This window comes from Mandrillus leucophaeus, unplaced genomic scaffold (assembly GCF_000951045.1).
Source record: "Mandrillus leucophaeus isolate KB7577 unplaced genomic scaffold, Mleu.le_1.0 Scaffold395, whole genome shotgun sequence".
NCBI lineage: Eukaryota > Metazoa > Chordata > Mammalia > Primates > Cercopithecidae > Mandrillus > Mandrillus leucophaeus.
The window spans coordinates 963,578-990,717 of NW_012104198.1; the positions used below are offsets into that span (position 1 = coordinate 963,578).

Here is a 27,140-nt window from a genome sequence, read left to right on the forward strand (position 1 = left end):
ACCCATCAATGACAAATTGGTAAAGAAAATGTAGCACATGCACACCATGGAATACTATGCAGCCATAAAAAGAATGAGATCATTGTTTTTTGCAGGAACATGGATGGAGCTGGAGGCCATTATCCTTAACAAACTAACGCAGGAACAGAAAACCAAACACTGGATGTTCTCACTTATAAGTGGGAGCTAAATGATGCGAACTCATGGACACAGAGAGGGGAACAACAGACACTGGGGCCTACTTGAGGATGGAGGGTGAGATGAGGGAGAGGATCAGAAAAAAAGTAACTATTGAGTACTAGGCTTAATACCTGGGTGACGAAATAGTGTGTACAACAAACCCCTGTGAAATGAGCTTACTTATATAACAAACCTGCACATGTACCCCTGAACCTAAAATAAAAGTTAAAAAATAAATTGCTGGTGGAAATGTAAAATGATACAGTCACTTTGAAAAATAGTTTGGCAGTTTTTTTAACATTAAACATGGATGTACCATATGACCCAGAAATTACATTCTTGGGCATATATTCCAGAGAAATGAGAACTTATTTTCATGCAGAAATGTACACACAAATATTCATAGCAGCTTTATTTATAATAGCCAAATACTGGAAACTACCCATAGGCTATACAAAGCATGGCACATTCTTATCATGGAATACTACTCAGCAACACAACTTTGATGAACCCAAAGGAAATATACTGAGTGTAAAAAGCCAATCTCAAAGGGATACAGACTGAATGATTTCATTTATGTAACCATTGTGAATTAACAAATTACAGAAAAGGAGAACAGATTTGTGGTTGCCAGGGATTAGGGATGGGAGGGGCCAGAAGGAGTAGGTGTGGCTATAGAAGGGTAGCAGGAGAGAGTTTTGTGTTGATGGTACAGTTCAGTATTTTGATTGTGGTGATGGTTACCCAAGGCTACACATGTGACAAAATTGCATAGAGCTACACACATCCACCCATCCCCACACACACATACACACACATACACACACACACACACACACACAAAGTGAGTGCACATATAACTGGTGAAATCTAAATAAGCTCTATGGATTGTACCAATGTCATTCTCTTGCTTTTGCTGTCATACTATAGTTATATAGGATGCTAACATTGGGGGAGCTAGGTGAAGAGTGCACAGGACCGCCCTCTGCATTTCGCTGCACATTTCTTTCCTGTGAGTCTATAATTATTTTTTTTAAATAGTGTTTTTTAAAAACCCCAGTGATAACATCTTTTGGATGCTAAATATTTTTGCTTTATATGTAGGACATTTTGGTTCTGTCTGTGTCATTTTGTGCTTAACTATATAGTGCAATATATTTAAAAGTACAGCATCTGATGTAAAAGATGTTAGTTCTCTGGCATAGGGATGTCACAGTGGAAATGGGAGGACTTATGCCACTGGACTTGAAGTTTCCTAGGGTAGAATTTTTGGTGTGTTGTGGCAAACAAACCCTGAAGTGACCTCAAATGATCCCTGCCTCCTGGTGTTCACCCTTTTGTATAGTACCCTCCCCTAGAATGTAGGCAGGATCTGTAAATTTCTGTGACTTGTTTCTCACCAACAGAATATGACAAAAGTTATGAGATGTTACTCCTGTGATAATGTTACTATATATATCTATATAAACTCTGTGTTGCTAGCAGATGAGCTAGTCAGACTCTCTTTCACTGGCTTTGTAGAAAGAAGCGGCCGTGAAATAAGTGTTGGAGAAGCTCATGTAGCAAGGAACTGTGGGTGGCCTGTAGGAGCTAAGCATGGCCTGCAGCAAAAAACTGAGACCTCAATCTTGTAACCATAAGGAATTGAATTCTGCCAACAACCTAAGGGAGATTGGGAGCATACCTTTCCACAGCCAAGCTTCTGATGAGAACAGAGTCCTGGAAGATAGCTAGATCTCAGACTGGTGACACACTGAAGCAGAGGACTCATCTAAGCTGTGCCTGGACCTCTAACCTACAGAAACTGTGAGATAATAAATGGTTTACTTTTTAAGCCACTAAGTTTTTGGTAATTTGTTACTCAACAATAGAAACGTAATACATACATGAATCCCCTGCAAGGTCCCACTTACAGTTGAGGCCACAACCCACACAGATCTACTTCCCGTAATCTGTCTCATCATCCTGAGACAGAGAGAGGTCAAAAAGAGCAGCTTCACACATTTTGTTTCTGGTGACCATGTCCTGAAATAGTGTTGTTTCTTCTCCTTATTTGTCAAGGGGGTACCTTGACACAGCTGAGCCCAGGGTTTTACAGCCCCATTGTTAAACTGTAATCAAGAAGTTTAATAGGTTTGTTTGTTTAGAATTTTGTAATCATCAGTTCTCAGTTGTGGCATGACTAATCAAAACGCATTTATATTTGGCTTTTGAAATGTGTTTTATGCTTTCATTTAAATATAGTTACATAAACCTGAGTGACTTCATATTCTATTCAGAAAATAGATGGCATTATATCTTAGACTCAAGCAAAGTACCCAACTTAAGCAGATTGCCTGTTATGAGACTTGAAAATGTGCATTTCACATATTTTTTAGCTCTTACTTGCTCTAGGTTGTTTGTTATGTGAAGAAATGGCCTTGTGAGATTTACCTTGAGGAAATTAATTGAGCATTCTGATTCAAGAAGCCTCTTTTGGGGCTGTAGGTTGCATTAGAGCACAGAACTCAACAAGAGAACAAGGAATGTTATCTACGAAATTTCTCAAGATCCATTGTTGAAGCGTGTCAATGAGACCCTGAAAGCATTTTGGCCCAGGAAAATGACATAAGATGACATCATTTTTATTTATTTATATCAATGTATTAAAAGGTTTATACTTACGCTAATATATAGCTATACACACATTCTGTTAAAAACTGTCTAAATGGCAATAACACAAAATGAATACGGTCTGTAACACACTTTGACATTCTTAGAAATAGATACTATTAAGAAAATATGACATTTTACTGCACTTTAAACTTGGGGAAGAGAAAGCACTCTGTAAGTGTATCTACTGAGGCAATGAGTTATGAAAATGATAACCTACTTTCTCATTACCTTTGTGGGATGTTGAAAGGACAAATCAGGCAGAATGTAGAAAACATTTTAAACATCGTGGAAAACGTGTTCTTGATGCTTTTCTTCCATACAGTAAAAGGTTTTATACACGGAATTTTGCCTTCCTGAAATCCTTCACTGACAGCTTTTCCTTTACCACTTCTCTCTTTGATTCTACTATTCACTCACTCCAGAACTATCTTCTCTCATCCAAATATCTGTGTACCCACCTTAGTTTCAGGCCATCAGTTAGAATGTCCTCTTACCTCCAAACATGCTATTTGGAGAACATTCATATGTGGGAATCAATTAGTAACCACGATTGACCACAGGGGTTCCAAGGCACATCTGAGTCCTTGAATGAGGAGATAGTATGTGTATACACTTTATACATTTTGAGGTCAGAGAGACTGTTCCCTTTCATATTTACTTAAGGTTTATGAGGTTTTCAGTTCACGTTTCCCTGTTATTTCTCATTATGCAACTTGCTACTCCTGGGTAAAAATAGTTCAGTGAATCATGAGCCTGGAAAAGGGTTTCACCGTGTCTCCAGGTGAGAAAGACATGGAGAAGTCAAAAAGCTCATCAAGTTGGGAACACTACAGTGGAAGTTCTGCTCACCAGGAAGCCATGAGGATTGAAGGCAAATGGGGAGTTCCCTTATAGCTAATTACTTTATAATAACCAGAGAGAGTTTATTAGCATAAGCTATGTCCACCTACTCTATACTCACTTCCCCACATTAAAAGTTATCTTGGTTTTCCACTGGCCTCATGTTGGTATAGCAAATCTTCAACTGCTCCTGACAGAATTGAGAGCTAAGTAGAATTAGCATTTCCTGCCTCTGCATAAAAGATAAAAGGAAGAGGAGGAACTTCTAAGAAAAGTAAGAACAGCCATTTGGAGGGGATAGCTCAACTATGTAGTCATCCCATATAGCCACGAGCAAGGGGATGGATTTTTTACTGTGACACCTACTCCAATTCTCTTAGCTTCCCAAAGGCATGCAGTAAATAGGAAGATGCATTTGCCATTTTTCATTTTATAACTCTACATTTAGACTTTCCTTGAGAGCCCAAAGCACATGAATGACAAAGTATAATAAGAAAGGGTTGGATTTTTATTTTAGGCTAAGTGCATGGCAGAAGCCGTTACGTAGTATATAATTGTAGACTTCCAGGTCCTGTCCAGTAAAGTCATAGATGTTACTCATTGGTATGATAAAACCCTGCTCGTCATTGTTGGTTTCGTGGAAAAATGGCCTTGTGATATTTACTTTTATGTCATGTAACTAATTTGGGGTTTGCAAGGTTAGACTCTAAAAGCTATTGCTTTCCTCCTAGGTTATTGGCCCGGAATTACGATATACGATGACTAGAATACATTGACACCAGGTAAATGGTGATGCCTCAGTTATGGCAGATTATAGCAGCTCTTGAAACTACGTTTCCCATAACCGTGGCTGATGGCAAACAACAGAAGAGGATATTTTCAACTCAGCCCTTTTTTGGGGCTTTCAAAAATTGGCTCAACGTTTTAATAATAAACATTAGAGAGCATTAGATTCAAAATGTCTATGTGCTAAATTTAAAGAGATACAAACACTTGGGTTCACTAATACTAATTGTTCTTATCCCCTCTTATTCTAACACTGGTTTCTCTTCCAGGCTTCAATAGAGCATTTCTTTCAACTTACCTTGTCTTCATACCTATCATCAGAAGCCCTTCTGATGTAATAGGTTCTGTTTTTTTCTCTGGCGACCTCATGAGTCCTAGTACTATGAGTGTCTTTATAGGGACAGTAAGTACAAATTCTTGCACAGACATAAATTTGATTTTCTATTTATTGTCTTTGTTTCTTTTTCCCAGTGATCTTTGCTCTGTTACTCATGGGAAGGAAAGAGTCTGTGCTTGCCTGGACTAATCCACACAAATCAAAAGCACCCTAACCTCTGGTAGTAAAGTCCTTCTGGGCTTGGACTATTTTTATGTAAATTATGCTTCCAAATTTGGGGCAAATCGAGCCCCCACTACCCTGTTGCAACCACATATACACTCATACTTGGCAAGACTTGTGTTCTAATTTAAGGGTCAAAAATATAGCCACCATGTTCACAGAAAGAAAGAAGAAATATGTATTGCATTTCTACCTTACACTAGGCACTTTAATGCATTATCTGGATCCCTACTGAGAGTTGAATGTCATTATGTGTATTTTTACGATAAAATTGCTAAGGTTTTTAAGTTAAATGACTTGCCCAAAGACACACACCTAATAAGTGATGAAGCTGTGTTTCAAATTCAGGTTTATCTGAGTCCAAATCTATACTCCTTTTTGCTGTACTATATTGGTTTTGCATAAATATATGTGCTTGGATATATTAATATAAGAATCTTCAGTGTATTTCTTCCAATAGTGACTGACTTTTAGAAGCCAGTTGATAGAAAAATGAATCCGGGAACATTTGAGAACACCTTTTTCATTGTCCTCTCCAGATATGTTTTCCCCCATTCAATTTCACTTTATAAATATTCATCAAGTGCTAATTATGGGTAAGTTGTGGCACTTTGGGCACTGTGCCTGACAGATATAACTTGGCTATGACACATATTTGTGATTTACCAAGAGAGTTTTATGCTGAGGTTTGCCTTCCTGGCCTGCTCAGTTTTGAAATAATCTCTATTCCCGGGCCCAGGGTCTATCCCTGCAGTGTTAAATTAGGTAGGAGGCTACGTTATGGCAACAGACCTAAGCGATATTAATAGCTTGTTTTTTCTGTTATGCCTTGGCTTCCCTTGATGAATCAAGTGCCAAATTTTCATATCTTTAACCATAGTTCCTAGCAAGGAGATGACAGCTTGGAGAAGTGATAAGATTTGCTCACACATCTGGTTACTGCTGGTGGCTAAACTCCATGGAGTTCAGAATACATTAAGTCCACTGTCTTTCCCAAGTGCCATGTTGGTGCCCATATTGTACCTGTGTGCAGATGTTTCTGTGAAATGGTATTACTCAGGTGTCTCGTGGTTTTGCAAACTATTCACCCTCTCTCACCTCAAACCACCCCCACTTTCCAGGAAAGAGAGGCAGTGTGTGTGATATAATGAGTAGAAATGTGTCTAGGCTTTGGAATCAGACAGACTTGAGTTCAAAGTCATCCCTCTTTGTAACTGTGTGTGGTCTTGGAGAAGTCTATTGAATATTCTAAGCTTCAGTGTCTTATCTGTAATACGAGGACAATAATTACCTTGCATATTGACTATTAGCACTAATGTATACAAAGTGCCTAGCACAATATTTCAGAAAAGGTGTAGATATCAGATGCCAGTCTAATTAGAACATTACTTTTTAATTATATGCATGGAGGGGTGGAAGGGGCAAGAGAAGGATAGCTGTGTCATGGTATTTGTGTTTCAATTTTGGGTGTGAACATTGCTGTTAGTGAGTTTGTTTCAAACTGGACTCTCCCCTGCCATCTCCCTTGCTCCTTCCCTTTATTAAGCTTTGTTGTTTAGGCCCTGTTTCCAATTAAAAGACAGTCCCCTCCCCCACAAGACAATTTTGCCCACTGTTTTGGTTTTTGTGTGTGTGTGTGTGCGATTCAAGACTGGCTGTCCCCCAGATTGCAGCTGATAACCCTTCTCTTCCCAGTAGCCACTACTGCCTCTTCCCAGAAATTTTAAACAGGGAGCAGCACATATGGATTAGGGCACAATCTCAGAGTTGATGAAATGGTGGCTCAGAGATCTTTCCAGGACCAATGGGAATCTCATGTGTCATTGTGGGAAAATAAGCATCCCTTGTCACCTACAAGTCTACGAGTGTTTGCTGCCACCCCTAGCCTTCCAATGCCACATGCTCATCCTATTCTTATTTATTATCTACTCCTCTTCCTCCTCCCTTTCCAGGCCTATCAGATTGAGTTATAATACCACTGATCTCTTCCTTCCCTCCCACCCCTCTCTCTTTCTCTCTAATTGCATTTGTACGTTTATGGTCAGCCCTTCTGGATACGTTATCAAGAATTGAGCAGCACAAAATCCAGATGGTAACAGTCAGCCTTGCTCTAAGCCCTGGCTGGTAGGTGTTAGAATTTGATTACTGTAGTTAGTGGCCATTTAGGATTTGAGCAACCTTAATCCTTTAAACAGAGCCTGGCTAGAGAGGAGTGGAGGGGGGGTGGTAATTTTACCAGGTGTTTGCCTGCAGGGAGAAGTTAGAAAAGGATGCAGATCTGGATGCTGTTTTTGCCTGCAGGGAGAAGTTGGAAAATGATGCAGATCTGGATGGTGTTTCAACCGGGAAATAAATGGAGGTGAAACACTGTGAAAAAGGTAGCAGTAGGTTCTAGGGTAAAACATCTGAACAAGCTGTGGGAAGTTGCCCCCTGGGAGGGAAGGCAATACTGAGAGCCGCACTCTCAGTCTTTCTCAGTAAGATCCTTGTGTGATGCTTTTGTGTAGTAGTTGTATGGCCAAGTTAATTTTTTTATTACCAGGAACTATCCAGGTCAGAGGAGAATTTCCCTTTGGGTCTCGCGTGGTATTACTTTCGTTAACCAAGAGAACGCCTGCCACTGGCACACTTGATTTTGTCATAACTCTTTACCAGTGATGATGGCAGAGAGTTTTATTGCAGGATAACAGGAAAGGTAAAACTAGGCTTTGAAATATGGACTACTAATCAAAATGATATCAAATAACACAGAACATATAAAGTGTGGAGACAACAGTGAAAAGAGCCTTGTACTGGAAGTCAGAAGGCCAGAACAAGTTTACTACTCGGGCAAGTCACTGACTTTGGGCAAGTCACTGTGCTTTTTTGAGTCACAGTATTATTACCTGAAAAAGAAAGGCCAATAGCATTACCTACCTGGCCTGCCCCTCAGGGATATGTTCAGAGTCAAGTGAGAATCTTCAATATCTTTATAACCTACAAAGTGCTGTGTAAATTAAACAATTATTACTTTAATTACTTTAGCATTTAAAATTAAAAACAAAAACGAAACTGAACCAACAAGCTGTGATTCACACCACCAAACTCCTGCCAAATCTGCCTTCTTCTGTCGATTGACTTAGAATAGGATATAATTTCCAATAGGACCAGTGGTTTAAACCTTCCTGTTTTCCTTCCACTGAAGGGATAACTAGTTATTCATGTCCTTGTGAAACCTCAAGAGAGATTTTAGCTCTGCCATTTATTAACTCATTAGGGAAACTACTTCATCTCTCCAAGACTCAGATTAGCATGGTATCTACCTTTCAGAGTTGCTAAAATCAAATGAGATAACCAATGTAACATGATTAGCATAGTCTTTCCCACATAGTAAGGACTCACCAACTGTTAGCACTTCATTTCACTATTATTACTCTAGGAGGCTTGTCCCTGATAGCCTCCTGTTACCAAGAATACATTCACATTGGCACAACTTTTCAGCTTTGTCACCTGGCCAGTAATTCTCTGGATCCAAGGCCCACAACATAGTCTCTTCTTTGACAGAGTAGTGTCTCATGCAGTCACTTCTCTTCCTTCTCTCTTCCCTCCAAGTGTGATAGGCTGTCAAACTACCATATCTCCTGACTCCATGTGAGGCAATTGTGTTCAGCCAGCGACAATCCTCTGCTCAGAGGCAGCAAGGCTATCCACAGCTTTAGGAATTGAGTGAGGGCTCCCATTATTCTGTCATCACCCATTCTACCCCCAAGCCAATCCAACCCCTGAGGTGCCCTTACCTGACACTTTGCTCCTGCTCTCACCTACCACTGGTGGGACACGCACACTTTGCTCCTGCTCTCACCTACCACTGGTGGGACACGCACACCTTCTTTTCCCACCACTCATACACAACTCCTAATGAATTAATGAATTTCATCTTGCCTAGACCACCACTGCTGCAAGAAGCAAGCAGAACCAACTGGTCTAGCATCAATTTCTGTCTACCTTCCTCATGATTCTTGGTAATGCCACTTCATAAAACTGAGAAAAAGTAAAAACCAAACCCACACATCCCCTCTTTATAATCAAACCACTTATTCCCCGGAGAACTTTTTAGTGAATGTATTCGTAAGTATTATTCAGGCCGTCAGATAGCTGTCTACTTGGGTCCAGTTTGGTAATAAAACAATCTCTCCAGCTCAGGAGTAAACATGTACTTCCCAAGTACATGTGATTAGGTGATGTGGGCTCACCATCCCCGCTTCTAAGAGGCATTTAAAGCCATGATAGGAAAGAGATGGGTACTTTTAAAAACCAGAGCACAGAAATCACCAAAATTGAGTTTCTCTGCTTTGCTGTTCTGAGTGAGTTGTAACCAAATAAGCTACATACAGGCATGCATAACAATGTCTAACATAACAATTGTTATGCACTGCATAACAATGTCTCAGTCAATGATGGACCTCATATACTATGGTGGTCCCATAATATTATAATATTGTATATTTACTGTACCTTTTCTATGTTTACATACACAAATACCATTGTGTTACAATTGCCTACAGTACAGTAACATGCTGTACAGGTTTGTAGCCTAGGAGCAATAGTCTACGCCATATAGCCTAGTTGTGTAGTAGGCTATACCATCTAGGCTTGCGTAAGCATACTCTGATGTTTGCACACTGATGAAATGGCCTAATGATGCATTTCTCAGAACATATCTCTGTCTTTAAGTGAGGCATGTCTCTATCTGCATATTTACAAGCTTCCTTTTTGGCCTTAGGTTGCAAGCACTTTTAAATACCTCTGGGGGCTGAAGTCTCCAGATTTAGAAGCTCCCAAGCATGGTCCAGCATATTGTTACAAAGTTGTATATATGCAAAATTTGGGATTATGACATTTCAGGTACCTCTCTAAAGGACTGTGTTTTTTTTTCCTCCCTATTGTGAAATCGTTTGCAGTACATAGTCCCCTTCAAGAAATTCAGCTAAACTAGTGGGAAATCTGCAGATATCACTGGTCCATGGCTTTTCCTGCTGGGTGAAATAGTGGCCCCTGGGGGAAAAAAGAAGTGAACTGAAGTGATCCCCAAGTTAGATCTGACACCCAAGTCAGATCATGATAACTGTCATCATGTAGTTATTTGATATGGGAGTAGGGTGGGGAGAGACAGTAAAGTAAAAGAGATCGGGGTTCGAACCCCAGTTCTGCTATTCATTGTGACTTAGAACTAGACACTTAACCTCTCTAAGCCCCAACTTCTTCACTTCCCTCACAGGACTGTTGCTGTGGGCATTAAATAAGATAATGCATGTAAAGCAAGGGCAAATAGCAGGCATTTGTCAGCCAGAAGCAGCTCTCTTCCTTTGGAGAAGGAGGGTTGAAGAGAAACTTAGAGAAGAAATTGCTATTCCTGCTGCTTCTAATGAGGGCCATCACCAGAGTCACAACAGGAGCCACTGCTCTCATAGTAGATGGTTAGGATCAACAGGGCATGTTGCTTGGTGTTGGGAGCCCAGGGTTAGTTAGAAGCAGTGAGGGAAGTGTCCCTGAGAGAATAAACATCCACGGAATGTTAGAAGAACCATAGTCTCTGGTAGCTTATGGTCAGGTAAAAGAATGGAAAAGGAGGCAATTGGAAGCAGGCATTGCACTGTCACTTTTTATAAGATGGTGGCACCAGATAAGCTAATTGATGTCCTGACCTCTGTGATCTTGCTTAGGTTGAGGACTAGGGTCCAAGATACCCTGGTATCTTTTGGGGGTAAATTCGTGTGACCAAAAACCTTCTTTTCTAGGCAAGCAGCAACTACTACTGTAGCCATAGGGGTCTCCCACGAAGCTTCCACTTATACTATTCCTTTCACTGGATTTCCTGTTTCTAGGTTTTTGGCTCCCCAGTGGTCAGAAACAATCCTCTTTCCCCTACTCAGAATCTTGAGTCTTCCCTGGATTTGTGGAGCAAAGGCAACCCTCTGCAGGAAGGTTTATCATAAGCCACTTTTCTCCTCACACTTCTAAAGCTCTTACCCAGCCCTTCCTTTTGATCCTACTCTTAGAGTCAAGCCATCTTCCTGCTGGTTTCCTCACATGCCATTCCATGCCATTCCCCTAGCCCTGTAACTGTGCACATATTCCAGAAGGCATTCCCAATACAGAGAAAACTCAACGGCTGCAGTTACAGGGCACCTTCACTCACCTTAGGGAGGTCGGTGAGGAGTCCCAACACAACTGAAATACGGTGGCCTGAGGCCCAATTCTCTACCACTAATTTGCTCTTTGACTTGAGTAAGCACAGCCCCTCTTGGAGCATTATTTTCATAATCTCTAACAGGGCGGGGAGATCTAAGATTACTCGTTACTAAGGTCAAGATTGGCTCAGAAAGTTAAAAGGCCAGTTTTGTGGCATGAGCACAGATTTTGAACTAACATAGATCAGAGGTTGTATCTCCATCCTACCAACTTAACGGTGGCCCCTCTTCACAGTGAAATAGCTTGTTCAAGGCTGCACAGCTAGTAGGCAGCAAAGCCAGCATGCAAACCTATAAGCAGTTCTGGGAGGGCTCAGCAAAGCTCTTCCTCCTTCCTGGATGCAGCTAGTCCCAGGTCAATTACCAAGAGCCAGGTTACTGCTTTCAGAACTTTGTCAGCCTGGGCTCAGATTGCTCACCTCCTCCCCATACCCCAAACAATTAGTGATCCTTACCCTCCCTAGGAATTCCAGTAATAGAAAAGAAGAAGGGGGAAGGGGCAGAGAGATTTGAGAAGACACAGGCTTAAAGGCTAAACTTCCATTTATATTGTTCCTTTCACTGGGTTTCCTGTTTCTATGTTTTTGGCTCCCCCAAAACTTATCGGTGTTTAGGCTTTATGGTCCCAGTGGACCAGTTTTAAAGTCATCAACCCTTGATATTTATTTTATCAATGTACTCAGACCAGTGCAAAATGACATGTATATACAGAGTTTCTGCAGTGTCATTTGTAATAAAATAAGATTTGAAAGCACTGTCTTTCAATAGGGAACTGTTTAAATAAATCACATTACATTCATTTAGTAGAATGCTATGCAATTGTAGAAAGAAAGGAAACCACTTAATATGTATCAATATCTAAAAGGGTTCATTGTATATTAAGTGCAGAAAGCAAGAAACAAAACATTGCACATAGAATACTATTATTTACAGGAAGAAAAAAGAATATATGTGTATATATGTTTGTTCACGTGTGTAAAATACCTTTATAGTGATATGCAAGGAACTGGTTAAAGTTTTTGCCTATTCATAAAAATAAATATGTATAGCAGCTCAACTTTCTTTTATTTCACTGATAGAGAGCAGGGACATAGATGTTCATCTATAGCTCTTCCTTAGCACGGGAAGCAGTGGGAGGAGATTTGCAGATATAGTCCTTGCAGACCTGTGTGGTAGAAAGATCTGGCTTTTCAGTGTTAGGGTGACCACGAGGTCCCAGTTTGCCCAAAAACCTCCTGATTGTAGTGCTGAAACTCCTGGGAAAACCAGGACAGTCGGTCGTCCTATTCCTCATCCTGCTGCTGCAGCCCTTAGCCAGGAGGGAAGATTCCAGTAGTGGCGTGAGCGGAGCAATGGCAGCAGCCCTTGCCTCCACAATCCACAAGGGACAAGGGACTCACAGAGTGGCAGGCATATGCTCTGTAAGGTATCTTCATCTAACAGACAAGGAAATTGAGGCTCAGAGAGGTTAAGTGATTTGCCCAAGGTCACACAGCTAGTAAGTGTTGGAGCCAGTCTGTCTGACTCCTGCCATGTCAGCAGGACCCTGGGGAGTGTAAAGCTTTCAGTGGAGCAGTGGATCTGACCTTTCTTAAAGCCTAAAGCACCCGGAGTTGCATTTTAACCAAATCAAACACTGTTGCTTTGAATCAACTTTGGCAAGCCAGTGTTAGGAAACGGCTTTCTTCCCAGCACTCTAACCCAAGCAAAGAGAATAGATGTTCCAGGTCTTTGGACTGAAGGAGTCATAGACAGAAAGCTGGCCTTCTCAGTTGTGCCCAGAATAGTTCAGTTCTCACTTGGGGAGTGTAGCCTACTCATCCCCTAACTTGATCCAGCCTCCTATACAACAGCAACAAGAGAAATTAAAACAGAAGAGCAGCCAACTAATAACAGGTAGTGGTGCGTATCATGATGCTTGTCTACTTTTTGAGTGGGTGGGGGTGGAATTCAACTTGGCTGTATAACAGGGGACCCTTCTGCTAGGAAAAGGTAAAGAATTCTCCAAAGCCTTATGCATCAAAAACGAACCAAGCAGGCTGGACATGGTGGCTCATTTCTGTAATGGGATTACAGAGGTGGGAGGATTTCTGGAGCCCAGGAGTTCAAGACCAGCCTGGGCAACATAGCGAGACTGTCTTTACCAAAAGATGAAAAAATTAGTCAGACATGGCGGTGGGCACCTGTAGTCTTGACTACTCAGGAGGCTGAAGCAAGGGGATTACTTGAGCCAGAAGTTTGAGGTTACAGTGAGTCATGATTGCGCCACTGCACTTCCGCCTGGGTGACAGAACAAGACCCTGTCTCTTAAAAAAAAATCCACCAAGCGACAGAAAAACAGATGTAGCAGATAGTAGAAGCTTTAGGGACTTGGGAGAAGCATAGGAAAAGGTCACAGCAGCAGCTGTACTTGCCCTTTCCCAATTAAGCAGCAGGCGGGTGTTAATTATATACAGGAAATTGGGCTGCTTTACAAACTCTGTTGAGATATATTATAGAAGATATTTTATAAATATGGAGTGAGGGAAATGTTTATCCTCATTAATTTATTAATTTACACATGCTGAGTTGTAGAGAGCACCAGAGAGAGATACTACCTGTGCCAGGGTGTGGGAGTTTCTGGGAGCAATGGATTTGGGTATTGGCTTATCAAAGAGGATTCAAAATGAAACTGAAGCAGAGTTTTCCAAAGCTTTAGCCTTCTCTGCAGGGGCTGCCATGGTTTTGACAAAGACCATTTTGTGTGAACACTGTACACAGGACCTGAATTACGTATGCCTTGGAGTCCTACATTCTTGAATTTGAATGAAGCCAATTGATCTCTGTGGTGATTGAATTCAGGACAATAGACTAATTAGCACCATACTCACTCTCACCACAAAACAATCAGCCTTGAGGGTTTAATAGTAGAAACCATAATGTTATTTGGGTTTTAATGTCTAATAGAGCTGGCAGGAAGGATTAGGAAGCCTGCCTGCAGTGTGCTGTGGTTTAAGAAGCATCAAGTGGTAACATGACATTTTAATATGTACAAGGATTCTACAGCCCTTCCTAAATTATTTCTATCTGCAGCATCACAGATATTGCCACAGTAATGTGGCAGCTTGGACCAAGAGGACTACATGTGTGTCCCTTCTTATGAAATAGCTGTGTGCTTATAAATGTGGCCACCAAAGCAAAACTTCCCATATGGAGTCCCATTCATCATTGCCTTTTGTAATAACATCAGAGATGTTCTTCTGACAAATATTGTAACTCCAAGATGTTGCAAAGTCTCAAAACTGCAAAACAAACATGGGCAATCTTTTTTGAGAGGAAAACTTTCAACTATTCTCGGGCAAGCCACTTGAAGATACTAATTTCAGGGTGTCTTTCATAGGACAGAATTGCGTTAGAAAACGCCTTTCACTACCTGCTTCAGAGGGCTGATGAGAAGCAAAAGCACTTTATCAATTACAAAGTGTTGTCGATATGTGAATTCTAATTACTCTTCCAGTCAATCGTGGAGTATCACTTTAAAAAAACTGGAGAACTCCCTTCTCGCCCGCCAACGAATGTTAGGTGTTTAGAAAAACAAGGAATACCATTTGCCACTTTGAGGGAAGCTCATTAAGAGTTCTATTATGGAATAGTCAGAGCTGTTCATAGAATACTTTTTTTTTTTTGAGGGGAGGGACGGAGTCTTGCTTTGTCGCCCAGGCTGGAGTGCTGTGGCGTGATCTTGGCTCACTGCAAGCTCCGCCTCCCGGGTTTACACCATTCTCCTGCCTCAGCCTCCTGAGTAGCTGGGACTACAGGCACCCGCCATCACGCCCGGCTAATTTTTTTCCATTTTTTATTTTTCGTAGAGACAGGGTTTCACTGTGTTAGCCAGGATGGTCTCGATCTCCTGACCTCGTGATCTGCCCGCCTTGGCCTCCCAAAGTGCTGGGATTACAGGCGTGAGCCACCGCATCTGGCCTAGAATGCTTTTTAATTCTTAGCAATCTATGATCTTGTCATTCAGGATAAAGTTTGGTAGTGGGATGGGGTGGGGTCTGTGTTCACCCTGTTGTGTACATACTAATTAACCAGGCCCTCCCAGTTTTCTCATCATGGGTAGAGGAAGCACAGAGTCCACTAGCATTTTGTAATTATGGGTACTTGAACAAAGTAAGGGAAACCAAGCCTCAGATTTACTTTCTGGAAGTCAGACGTGATACTGCATAGTTGTGGTGAGGAGGCAATGAGATAATATTATCTGCCAGAGGCCAGGGACCAGGAAGCACTATGCAGATCTTCTTAGGGGATAGGCAAGGTCTCTCCCTTCAACTGCCTCCCTTGGCAGGATGCATTTGCTTGTTACCTTGCTTCTTCCAATTTTTGCCTCAGGACCTTGTTCAGTTTAGTAGCCCCAAGTAGGTAAAGATTGTTTTGCATGCGCATATTTTATCGACTTGGGGCAATCAAACAAGGGATTTTTAGCTTCTACCTGCTCAAACTGGCTTCCTGGGGCTGCCTATTGGTTTTGGGATTTTAACAAAATAAACAATGGTTTATTTAGAAACAGTAATTGGGTGAGTAGGGAAGTTTCCCTGAAGGAGGACAGAATTCAGAAGGGAAAGGACTACAGGCCCTTTATCTTTTCCAAGATCCAGGTTTGAGCATTTGTAGAAGTTCAGAGCTGATGACATAGAGCCTCTGTTTAGAACTTAAGGAGCTCTTCTTGTGCACCCTGCCAAGGGAGGCATTGAAGGGAGAGCCCTTGCCTATCCCCTAAGAAGATTTGCATTCTAACTTAATTAACAAAAACTAGGTTTTAACTTCATTTTATTTTATTCAAAGCAATACAACTTCGTTTGGTTCCTTCCAACAATGCCCTCTTGGGTCTTTTAACTTGGTGAAGAGGTTTATCTCACTAAACAATTTTAGAACCACAGAGCTTACCTACTCCCTAGCCTTGACATTCTGTTCTTGTCATGGTTGACTGTGTCCTCCTGTTTCCAGTTTCCAGATGGTGATTTGGCTTTTGACAGAAACAAAGTAACTTGATAGGCAAAAGAAGGACAGTTTCCACAAGCTACCAACCCTGTTCTGGTGCCAAAGGATTATAAACTTTGTGTTGACAAGCCATAGTATCTATGAGAGTAATTCCAGACTTAATCTAAAATGTGTTCATAATAATAATAATAATTTATTATTGGAAAGTAGCTCCACAATCTCATCATCCACTTCAGAAATAAATCTTCCTCATCTCCACTGGTAGACATACATTGAAACTCTCCCCTTCTTATACCCTCAGACCTTAGGTATCAGGTATAAAAGAGATTACTTCATTTGTGCCATCTCTTTTTCCCTTAAAGAACTCAAACAACCACTCCCGGAAACAGCCAGGGTGTAGACAGAGCTTTTGTTGTATTTTTCAATGAATATTCTACATACTTATGCCCCTGCCATATCACATGGGTATATGTTTATGTTCCTTTAATAATTTTAACATTTTAGTCCCTTTAATTATTTTTTTTATTACTATAGCTTTATACTAGGTTTTAAAACCTAAATAGGAGGTAGTTCCCTCTTAATTACTCTTCTTTTTCAGAATTCCCAGTCTGTTTTTGCTTGCTTATTAAAAAAAAAAAAAGACCATTTTTAGCAGTTTTAGGTATATAGAAAAATTGAGTGGAAAGTAAAGAATGTACCCATATACCCACCGCCTCCCAGTTTCCCCTATTACCTGCTTGGGGCTACTAAACTGAACAAGGTCCTGAGACTATTATTATTATTATTATTATTATTATTATTAACATCTTACATTAGTGCAGTGCATTTGTTACACTTGGTGAGCCAATATTGATGTTTTATTCTTAACTAAAATCCATTGTTTACATCAGGGTTCATTCTGGGTGTTGTGCATTCTGTGGGTTTTGACAAATGTATAATGACATGTAGCCACCATGACAGTATCATACAGAGTAGTATCACTGCCCTAAAAATCTCTTGTGCTCCACCTATTCATCTCTTCCCAACTGCCCTTGAGCTTCTGGCAACCACTGAGTTTTTTTCACTGTCCCTATAGTCTTGCCTTTTCCAGAATGTCGTGTAGTTGGATTGATACAGTATGTAGCCTTTTTGGATTGACTTCTTTTACTTAGCAATATGCATTTAAAGTTCCTCCATGCCTTTCTGTGGCTTTACAGCACATTTCTTTTTATTACTGGATAACATTCCATTGTTTGGATGTACCATAGTCTGTTTACCCATTCACCTATTGAAGGACATCTTGGTTGCTTCCAAGTTTTGGCAATTATGGATAAAACTGCTATAAACATTCATGTGCAGGTTTTTGTGTGGACATAACTGTTTAATGCATTTGGGTACATAGCAAAGATTTCAATTGCTAGATCACGTGGTAAAAGTACGTTTGATTTTGTAAGAAACCGCCAAACTGTCTTCCAAACTAGTTGTACCATTTTACATTCCTACTAACAATGAAGAAGAGTTCCTGTTGCTCCATATTCTTGCCAGCATTTGGTATCATGACTGTATTGGGGTTTAGCTATTCTAATCCACGTGTAGTGGTATTTAATTGTTGCTTTATGATGTATTAATAATTTTTAAAAGTTATTTTTCTAGTTGTTACTCTGGGGCTTATACATCTTATCAGAATCTATTTCAGATTTGTATTAATTTAGTTATGGAGAGATATAGAAAACTTATTCCTATATAGCTCTATTGTCTATAAGGGTCCCCTGAGTGGTAGAGCTTAATTGGGGTCCCCTGAGTTGAGGGTGGGTACTGGTTTGTTGGGAGTAGGCTCTGAATAACCAAGCAGGATGACTTGCTGAGGAAGGGGATGTGATCTACAGGCAGATAAAATAGGAACTTGAACAAAGATAGCATTTCTCCTTCTTGCTCATAGTAGTATCATTAAAGAGCTTATCAAATGCATAAGCTAAAATCTGAGTCCTCTTGGGCTATCATATTCACAAGTTATAAACTGAGAGATTTTAGTTTACTAGCCCACGACTTGCAATGCCTGAAAAACGGTTCTTTAAGGGTAAGTGCTTCTCAGAACAGGCCAAGAGAATGTAGTGGTGTAAATATCTGACAGTCAGAACTGCAAAACTTTAAACTGCAAGTGGAGGGAAGGAGAAAGTAGCCAACCAAAAACTGTAAAATGAGCTTGTACGGGGACATTATATATGACAAAATAAGAAGAGTAAAGGAAGCATTTAATAATTTTAACAGAGCAGAACAAGTTGGGAAAAGGGCAGAGATAATGGGTGTAGATTCAGTTGTACAGAATTGGAGCCGTTAAATTTTGGAATTTAAGTCTTTAGCAGAAAGAAGTAAATAGGACTGCCTAGGTAATACGAAGACTTAGTGTGGAGAAGTATATGGATAGAGGTGAGAGGGTTAGGATACAAAAAACCAAATGCCATTATTGAGAATTGTACTTTAGGCCACCTGGCCAGAGAGAGGAAAGGAACAATATATTCTTATGCTTACAGCAGTTGTTTTCTCTTGGATGACTCAATTTCAACAATTTAAATATAATTTCTTACTCTCTCTTTCTGCAACCTCCCTCCTTCCCACAAGATCTTATTGTTCTCTTTGTTCTGACTCCTCAGCACCATTCTTTTGCATCCCAAGGGTGTTACGATAACCTTGAAACTCCCATAACCTATGAAGAGGGTTCAGGTAAATCATGACTGCTTATGAACTGACTTTTCAGTTGAGATACAGAGGCTCTGTCCACTAGTACTATCCAATTGTTTAGAAAATTGAAGAGTGTATAAATGTGTGTGTATGAGTACGTGTGTGTGTGTATGTGTGTATGTGTATGTGTGTGTGTATTTGGGAGAACAGGAATGACAAATAATTATTTGGATCAGGATCCTAAACTCAAATTCCTGCTGGAGTCAGGCACCTCATCTGAAGGGGGCAGCTGGTACTCAGTTTCTGCAGATTGTTGCCATGTGAGAATATAAATTCAATGTTACCAGATGTTCTATTTTTTTTTTTTTTTTAAGGAACAGGAAACCTGAATTTTTATATGAAATCTTCTACCTTTTAAATATTACCAACTAATTTAAAACTTTGAAAAACACTAGGTAGGCCAAACAAAACACTTCTCCAGCCACCCAATGGTGAATGCTACTTTAGATGATAGATAGAATTCATGGTAGGGCCTTGATCTGGTGATCTGGTGATTTTAAACTCAATCTGGCCCTTTGTCCATTAAGTATGAGTTTGATTCCAGCTTGGCGGGGTTGAGTACTTCTCCCAAATGGCAGTCTCGCATGTTGGTTTGTATCCTATAACTTAAGTGAGAACTTCCTCAATGATGAAAATAGTAAGTAGACTCTATGTTTGGTTAGGATCAGTCTGTTCAGCAGGTAACTGAAAAATCAGTAGTTAGACTATGGGATGTAACGAAAGTAATCAGAAGGTAGTTTTCTTGTGGTTCCTTTTTATGTGCTTGCTCCTTCATGAGATCATGAGTCTGCTGAAGACAAACCATGGTAAAGACTTTGGATTTGGCTCTAAAAGTGTTGAGAAGCTATTGGAGGCTTGCGAACAAGGAAGGAACACAATCCAACTTAATATTCTAAAAGGAACACTCTTAAAGAGCTGACAGGCGAGCCCTGTCTAGAGCTACAATCTGGAGACTTCCAGAAAATCTGCCTTTACAGCCTTTTCCTCTACCACGCGTTCTTTCCTAGGAATGGTGTTCTTGTGTGTTCATGTTCCTGCCCTCTACTGCAAATAGAGATATTCTTCATGGTTTTTGGGCCATGTAGCCTGATAAACGTGAAGCCTATATCATCCTGAATGAGTAATCCAAGGGTAACCAATGTCTCCTCTGATTGAACAAGCTTCACTGTGTTCTCACCTGGCCTTCAGGCCATTTCTCAGATATGTGACAAGATAGAGCCTTCTAGATATCTGCTCTTTCCATCTGAGAAAACAAGTGATATGACCTTGTGAATTGATCTAATTGCTCAACACCATGCTTCTATCTTTCAGAAAATATTGAAGGAAGGACCTATGCTGAAGAACTGTAACTCCTTCAAGAGATGGAAGCTTAGATATTTTCTGGTTCAAGGACAGAAGCTCTACTTTGCACACCATCCCGCGGTAATGTATAGCATATTGTCAACTAGATTAATGGGTGGGTGCCAGGAAACGTTTGTGCGGGAAGATGGACTAATAAGTAAAGATATGTCAGCAAACATTAGGGTGGAAGTTGAAGCCCTCTACGCTTTTTTTAACTTGCCCTTTTGAGTCAAATGGGGATACTTTTCTCTCCTTTCTCTTTTCTGTATCCCTTTCCTTTCGTATTTTTCCCAGCTAGCTTCTGCACCCAGAACCAACTATAATTTTGGGGATCCAGTGCAAAATGAAAATGTAGTGCCCTTTACTCAAAAAGCAGGGGGAAGTTGTATTAAAACTACTAACATATAACGCTTTATGTTTGTACTAAAATATTAATATAAAGCAAAGACTTGTCATGGTGTTTTTACTTGCTAATGTAATTCTAAGTAAAGAAAAATAAAATTTTAAACAATTAGCATGAATTTCACTATTCATCTGAACACTATACAACACCAGTTTTAAATGCAAACGTAAGAGCATTTAATTAATATAAAGAATCACTAAAATTATACAATTCGTGTTTAGTAGCTCATACAAGTGTATGTATTTTGTTCTCAGCAGTATAAAAAACTGCACAAAACTAGCTCAACTGTTCATATTTTACTTCTCGATACTTGCACATTCCACCAACACTTTTCTAACTGAAAGTACTATGGATTACCTTATCTTTCCATTTCCTTCCATGTCATCATTTTTAGCAGAAATGGTTGGCTAACCCAGGGGTGTAACGAGCAAGGAAGAATACAATAGGGCTTCTTGGTTGTTCATATTTCTTAGAAACCATTGTCTTTTTTCTACGTCTGAAGCAAGTTCTGGTTCCAACAGAAAGTATGACCTCTCAGGGCTGTCAGCTCCCCTACTGGTTACTCAGTCATAGATGTAACACACTTATCTTGTACTTGCTTTGAGTCTTGCTAAACTCCCACTCTTCATGGGTCCACTAGAATTCTATGTTCATGGGCATCACAAATGCAAATGGAGTGACAAGACATGGGGTGGAAATGTATATTGCGCCTATCTACTCTGCTCATATGCATGATCTGTTGTCCCATTGGACTTCACTTACGAAACACATGCACAAAGACAAAATTATGAAGTAATTTTAAGATGACAACAGCAAAGCATTAAACTAAGTGTGGGGCCCTTCTGAACACGGGGCCCTGTGTGACTGCACAGTTTGTATACCGGTGAAACCGGCCTTGCTTGTATCCATGATACTGATTTCCTGCTGCTGGCTAGATGGTATCTACTATGGCCAATTAATAAGGAGACACAGACCTCAAACTGGATGGGACTAGCAACACTGCAAAGGCTGCCACCCAATAAAATAGGAGTTAATCACAATCTGTTTCTCTAGGACTCTAGTTAAACCACATCCCATTATCTTTTCCAGCATAAGCTTTATGTTTAAATAATTCTGAACTGACCAACTCAAGCCTTCCTATAATTCCACATAAATATCTGTAAAAAGTTTATTTTGATTTCATTTTTTTTGTTGCATGATATATTAACAAAAATCATGTTGCTAAATAAATGTTAGCCCTCAAGCCAAAGAAATGATTGGATCATGACTGCCACAAATGCCTGTCAGCAAGTCTGTGTGTGCGTGTGTGTGTGTGTGTGTGTGTATACCTTTTAATGTCTCTTTGCATCATTAACCAGACGGTTCCTTGTCCCTCTCTCTCTTATATCTTTCCAGTTTGCACACTTTGAAACGATTGATCTGTCTCAGGCCGCTGTGGCAGAAAGCAGCTGTAGAAACCTTTGCCACAGTTTTTGTGTAAGTAAGATTGGGAATGACTGAATGGGCAGGGGTAGGGGCTAGCTGGGAAGATAGCTTTCCATAACCACTTCTTACTTCTTTGAACTTCAGGTTTCCAAAGTTTCCTTTGATCCCAAAGTGTTATCATTCATGCAAACATTTTCTAGCAGCCCATTGATAGGGAAGAAAAAAGTGATGGTCTTTTTCCTTATTACCAGTATAAAGCTAAGCTGATTTCAAGGGGAAGGGAGTATGTGACTTATAAAAATCAGTCCTTCCAGTGAAGGTGATTTAGAAGCGTATCACTGGGAGTCTTTCAAGACACTGCTAATATGTTATAGAAAATGGCAGGATAATTGAGTTACATGACATCCTCTCCTCTGATGAAGTAGATAAGAGCCCTAATTCAAAGTGAAATCTACCCCATGTTGAGATTACTGATGAAAGTGCCTCAGAGAAAGCAGAGGATTTTCTAGGGAAGCATCTAGGGCTTGGTGTGACTGAAATGTCACATGGCTTTGGTCATTCAAGTGAATCCAGACCAGAAAACTCACTGAAAAATAGAAAGCTTGGTGGTCCAGGAATTCTCCTACCCACCTCCTTGCAGAACTGTCCTCTCCCAGCCTCAATGGTGGAATATGGAGACTGGAGTTCCTGTTTAGGCAGGTAGGGGAAAGTACCGAACAGACTAAAGAGCTGCAGACCCAATATCCTGCTTCCATGGTTGGTTCATGTTCCATCCTCCCTTGAAAGGAGAGTGACTGGGTCTAAGAAGAAGACTTTGCTTTTGTTACTCTCTCATTACATCACCTTGACACAGGGTAAAGCTGAGGGCTCTGTTGACCAATCCCAAAAAGCTGAGCCTTTGGGTGATGAGCCTATAGGCTAATGTTTTTGGTCTCCATTTTACAAAGAAATAAATCATAAGGGCTAGGCTGCCCCTTAACCTAATTAAAGCACAGAAGCAGTGAACATCAGCCCCACTCAAGAATGGGTTTGGACCAAAGGAGTGGCTGTTATCACAATCCCGACTAGCTCTTATTTCCATCTACCACGTAATTTCACTGTGCTACATGCAAAAGAAGAAACAAATTCCTTGTTGGTGTGGTGAGCTCTAGCTTCAAGACTTCGGGAGCTTATAGTAAAGGCAGTAGGGCAATGGAAGCAGTGACTGATGCTGTAGCTATCCATGATCCCTCCTGCCCTCTGGGAAAAGATCAAGTCCTGCTCATGGTCTATGTCTGCTAGACTCTCAGTGTGGCATTCTTATTATTCCTGCCTGGGTTCTTGTGCCAAGCAGGATTAAGAAAGACAACCGTAAAATTCTCTTCAGGTTGTCCCTAACCATAAGAAAGAAAGAAACTGGATTTTTAGACATCTCACTCTCCCACTAAACAGAAACAGGGACACCCTAATGAACCACATACCATTTTACCACTTCAAGCAGACAGAGTAGCAGTAAGCAAGTAGGGTTTTCAGGCAAACTAACTTGAGTAATAGATGGTACGTGGTTTAGTATTTAAATGAATGAATTCTGAAGCCAAAGAATCTGAATTTCAATTCTGGTTTAGTTTTTTACCTGCTGGGTGACCCTGGGCAAATCATTTAACTCTTTTTGTCTTGCTTTTCTGGGCTATGAAATGGGAAAAATAACAATGCCCATCTCACAGGGTTATAATGAAGATTGAATGAAATCATATGCATAAAGTGCTTTAAAATAGTTCCTGGCACATAGTGAGTGGCGTTAAAATGTTAATTATTGCTATTAGCATTATTATTATTTTGGATGGGTATCTAAGGAGCTACCAGTGGCTCTGGGAACGTCTGTTTTATATTCAAGAAGTGCCTTATGTTGTGCTTGGTACAACTGTGTAGTTTCTTAGAGAGTTCACAGGCTCTGTTTGAAGGCAAAGTTATGGAGTGAGAACCAGCTAATAATGTGACTTTTTGTTTAGGTTATCACACCACAACGAAAAATCACTCTGGCTGCACCCAACCGGAAAGACATGGAAGAATGGATTAACGTCATAAAAACCGTCCAACAGGGAGAAATTTATAAGGTAAGGAAACTAGTAGAGAAGCCACACAATTCTTAATAGGTAAATAATTAATTGCATTAGTTAAGCCACCTTTACAGCAGGGAAATAATGAGATGGAAGCCGAGACCACCTGGTTAGGAATTAAAGACAGAAAACCTCTTTAGAATTATTCATAAATAGGAGTAATTCACTTGGACTCAGACCTTTGTAAGTATGTGGTGCAGATACTTTTATATATATCCACTTAATATGTAGATGTAAATGTATGCCCAATGGATGAGTCACTCAAGATGTGTGTGAGCAGCTAATGTAGATGCCCTTGGGTTAGGAAAACAGGAATCTTAACTTGGGTCTGCTGAATGACAATAGTAACAGCTAAGGCAACTGAGACTCAGAAAGAGGTAGGAACCAGTCCAAGGTGGAATCACTATTCAGTAGTGAAACTAGGATTCCAATGCAGGCTATGTGACTCCAAAGCCTATGTCCTTGACCACTATACTCTTTGCCTTTCTGTTTTCTGTCTACTACAAAAGTAATGCAGAGGGAAGAGCAAGAAGTATCCTCTCCAAAGTTTAGCAGGGTTCTTTTTAACCTGGCAGTATCAAATATCTGGCCACTGCTCCCGGCAGTAACTGGTTCAATCAAACTTTAGGAGATACACTCTGCCTGCCCTTCTATACATCTACCACAGTTAGAATTTATGTAAGTTCCAAGAGGAGAGAGATCTGTGTCAGTTATTTACTTAGAGCAGTCTCTGGCACATAGTAAAGGCACAATAAATATCTTTTGAATGAATAAATGAATCTGCAGGAAATCTTGGAACCAGGATTTGGACAGAGAATGATACATGGTTCATCTTGAAGCAAAATTCTGCTGTAAAAGTCTTAGAGATAAAGGGGAAGGTGAATCCAGACTTTAAAATAACCTAATGTCTTAAATAGCTAGCAATGCGTAGATGATTGTTCTAGGCAATTTGAATGGAGCAGTATGTGAAGTGGTTTGGATAATGTGGTTTAGAAATAAAACTAATGCCATAGAGAAGAGCCATCCAACCCTACTCCCCAAGTACTTCTCAAGCTTTTGACCACTTAGTCTCATAACTATACATTCTGCTCCCTATAGCAATGATGGGGAACATGACAAGATGGCTGACTTGAGGCCTCTCCAATATCATTAAGGCCTCCCCCAGTCCCACATTATATATGCTTAAATTGAGAGATCCTTTGCTTAACATTTGCTGGTGATCTTTATACGATTTAGCACTCAGAATTTTACCTCTTTGTTATTTTCTTCTTCCTTTCCTAATGGAGAAGCACATCCCCTTTTCGCCTCCTGCCCCGACCAATAAGGCCACTACAGTACAACATTAGAGGCAGTCATAAAAAGTTGTGAATTCCATGCTCCTTTCCTATCTTCATCCCTGTGGACCAATATCTTTCCTTCCTGTGACTTAACCTCTATTCAAACTGGAGGGTTTCTCATGAATCTTATAGCATTTTCAGTTTGGCATAAAAGGTCACATAGGATATTTTGAATTTTAATTATTGTTCTAGGAACGCAAAAACTGCTAGAGAAATTCTGATGACTACTAGAGAATTGGTGCACCATCCCTGAATTCATTGAATTAAACACCTAGGTATTGATTACCCACCACAAACTAGAAAGGAAAAAAAAATCCCTGTTTACTCTCTTGGAAGAGTTGTATCAGGTTGTAATCACAACCTCTGTGGAGCTTCTCCAGGGACCTAAATCTATTAAGGAATACTTTTAGCTGATAGTGAAACGTCTCAGCACCAGCATCTTAGCAATTTGTCTTACTTGAGGCTTAAATAGTCAAATATGCTTTCTCCCATATGTGCCTTATCTCTAATGGTCCCTTCTATCTTCCGTCACCACCAATGCTTGACAAATAGGGCAAGGGAAGATTAATCATGGATTTAGTGGTCTATTAAAGTGGTGACAAAGTAATTGGATAATCTATTGGAAACTAGTCAGTACACATTAATAAGCCATCCCATACTAGTTACCCAATTCTGTTTCATAGAGAGTAGGAAAAGAAAAAAGATGCAATACTTGCTCCCAGCCTCAATGAGCTTTGTAGGTAATACGGAGACACTATATACACAAAAGAAACAGTTAAAGGACAGTACCCAAGATAAATGACAGTTTTCAGAGATGTTACAAGGCAATGCATGATTGATTGCCAGATGAAGGAAACAGACAATAAAGTGGTATGGGAGTTCAGAGGAGGAAGAGATAAGTATGGGCTGGAGTCCTCTGGCTAGAGTTAACAGAGGAGAGATTTAAGACTGACCTTGAAAGATAGATTGTATTTTATTGGTGGCAGGGAATTAGGGGCAGTGGGAGGTCCTGGGCTATGGAACTGGTATAAGCAAAAGCTGAATAACAGGAAAACAGAACCATTTTGGAATACAGTGAAAGGGAGAATCCATTTCACCAGAAAAGTTTAGGAAATTGTGTCCAAGAAGTATGTCTTGAGAGGAAGATGGGGCCTGACTATGGAGATTTTTCAATGCCTGGATAAAGAGTGGGGAAGATTTGCAATGTATACAAAGTTAAGCTTAAGGATGGATTCAAAAGAGAAGAGAATTGATAAGAGGGATACTTTATAAATACAGGATGGATTAGACAAGGGAAAAACTGAAGGCCAGAAGTTCAGAGAAGAGGCTATGATTAATTATGGCGAGACAGTGTCAAGCCCCAAAATGAGGATAGAAAGGGAGGACAAGTGTGGATACTGAGTTAGGGGTAGGGGATAACCTAAATATAAGAAAGAGGCAAATGAAGTAGAAAAGTCACAGACAGATGAAAGGTGTGAGGCTGGGGGATTTAAAGAAAGAATAAAAGGAGAAAGTTAGAAATAAGGAGCTGCTTGGAAGACTAGATTAAAAAGTTTGCTCTTCCTAATGAATTGTCATGGAATCATTGAC

General features: G+C 40.3%; 1 protein-coding gene across 1 annotated transcript in view; it reads left to right on the forward strand.

The window, feature by feature from the left end:
* Positions 1-27,140, forward strand: part of DGKK (diacylglycerol kinase, kappa) — a 108,494-nt gene that overhangs the window by 26,215 nt on the left and 55,139 nt on the right. Inside the window, exons 2-4 of the mRNA XM_011991342.1 lie at positions 20,260-20,370; positions 22,088-22,168; positions 24,106-24,210. Of these exons, the coding sequence (XP_011846732.1) occupies positions 20,260-20,370; positions 22,088-22,168; positions 24,106-24,210 (297 nt within the window). The remainder of the gene's footprint in view (positions 1-20,259; positions 20,371-22,087; positions 22,169-24,105; positions 24,211-27,140) is intronic.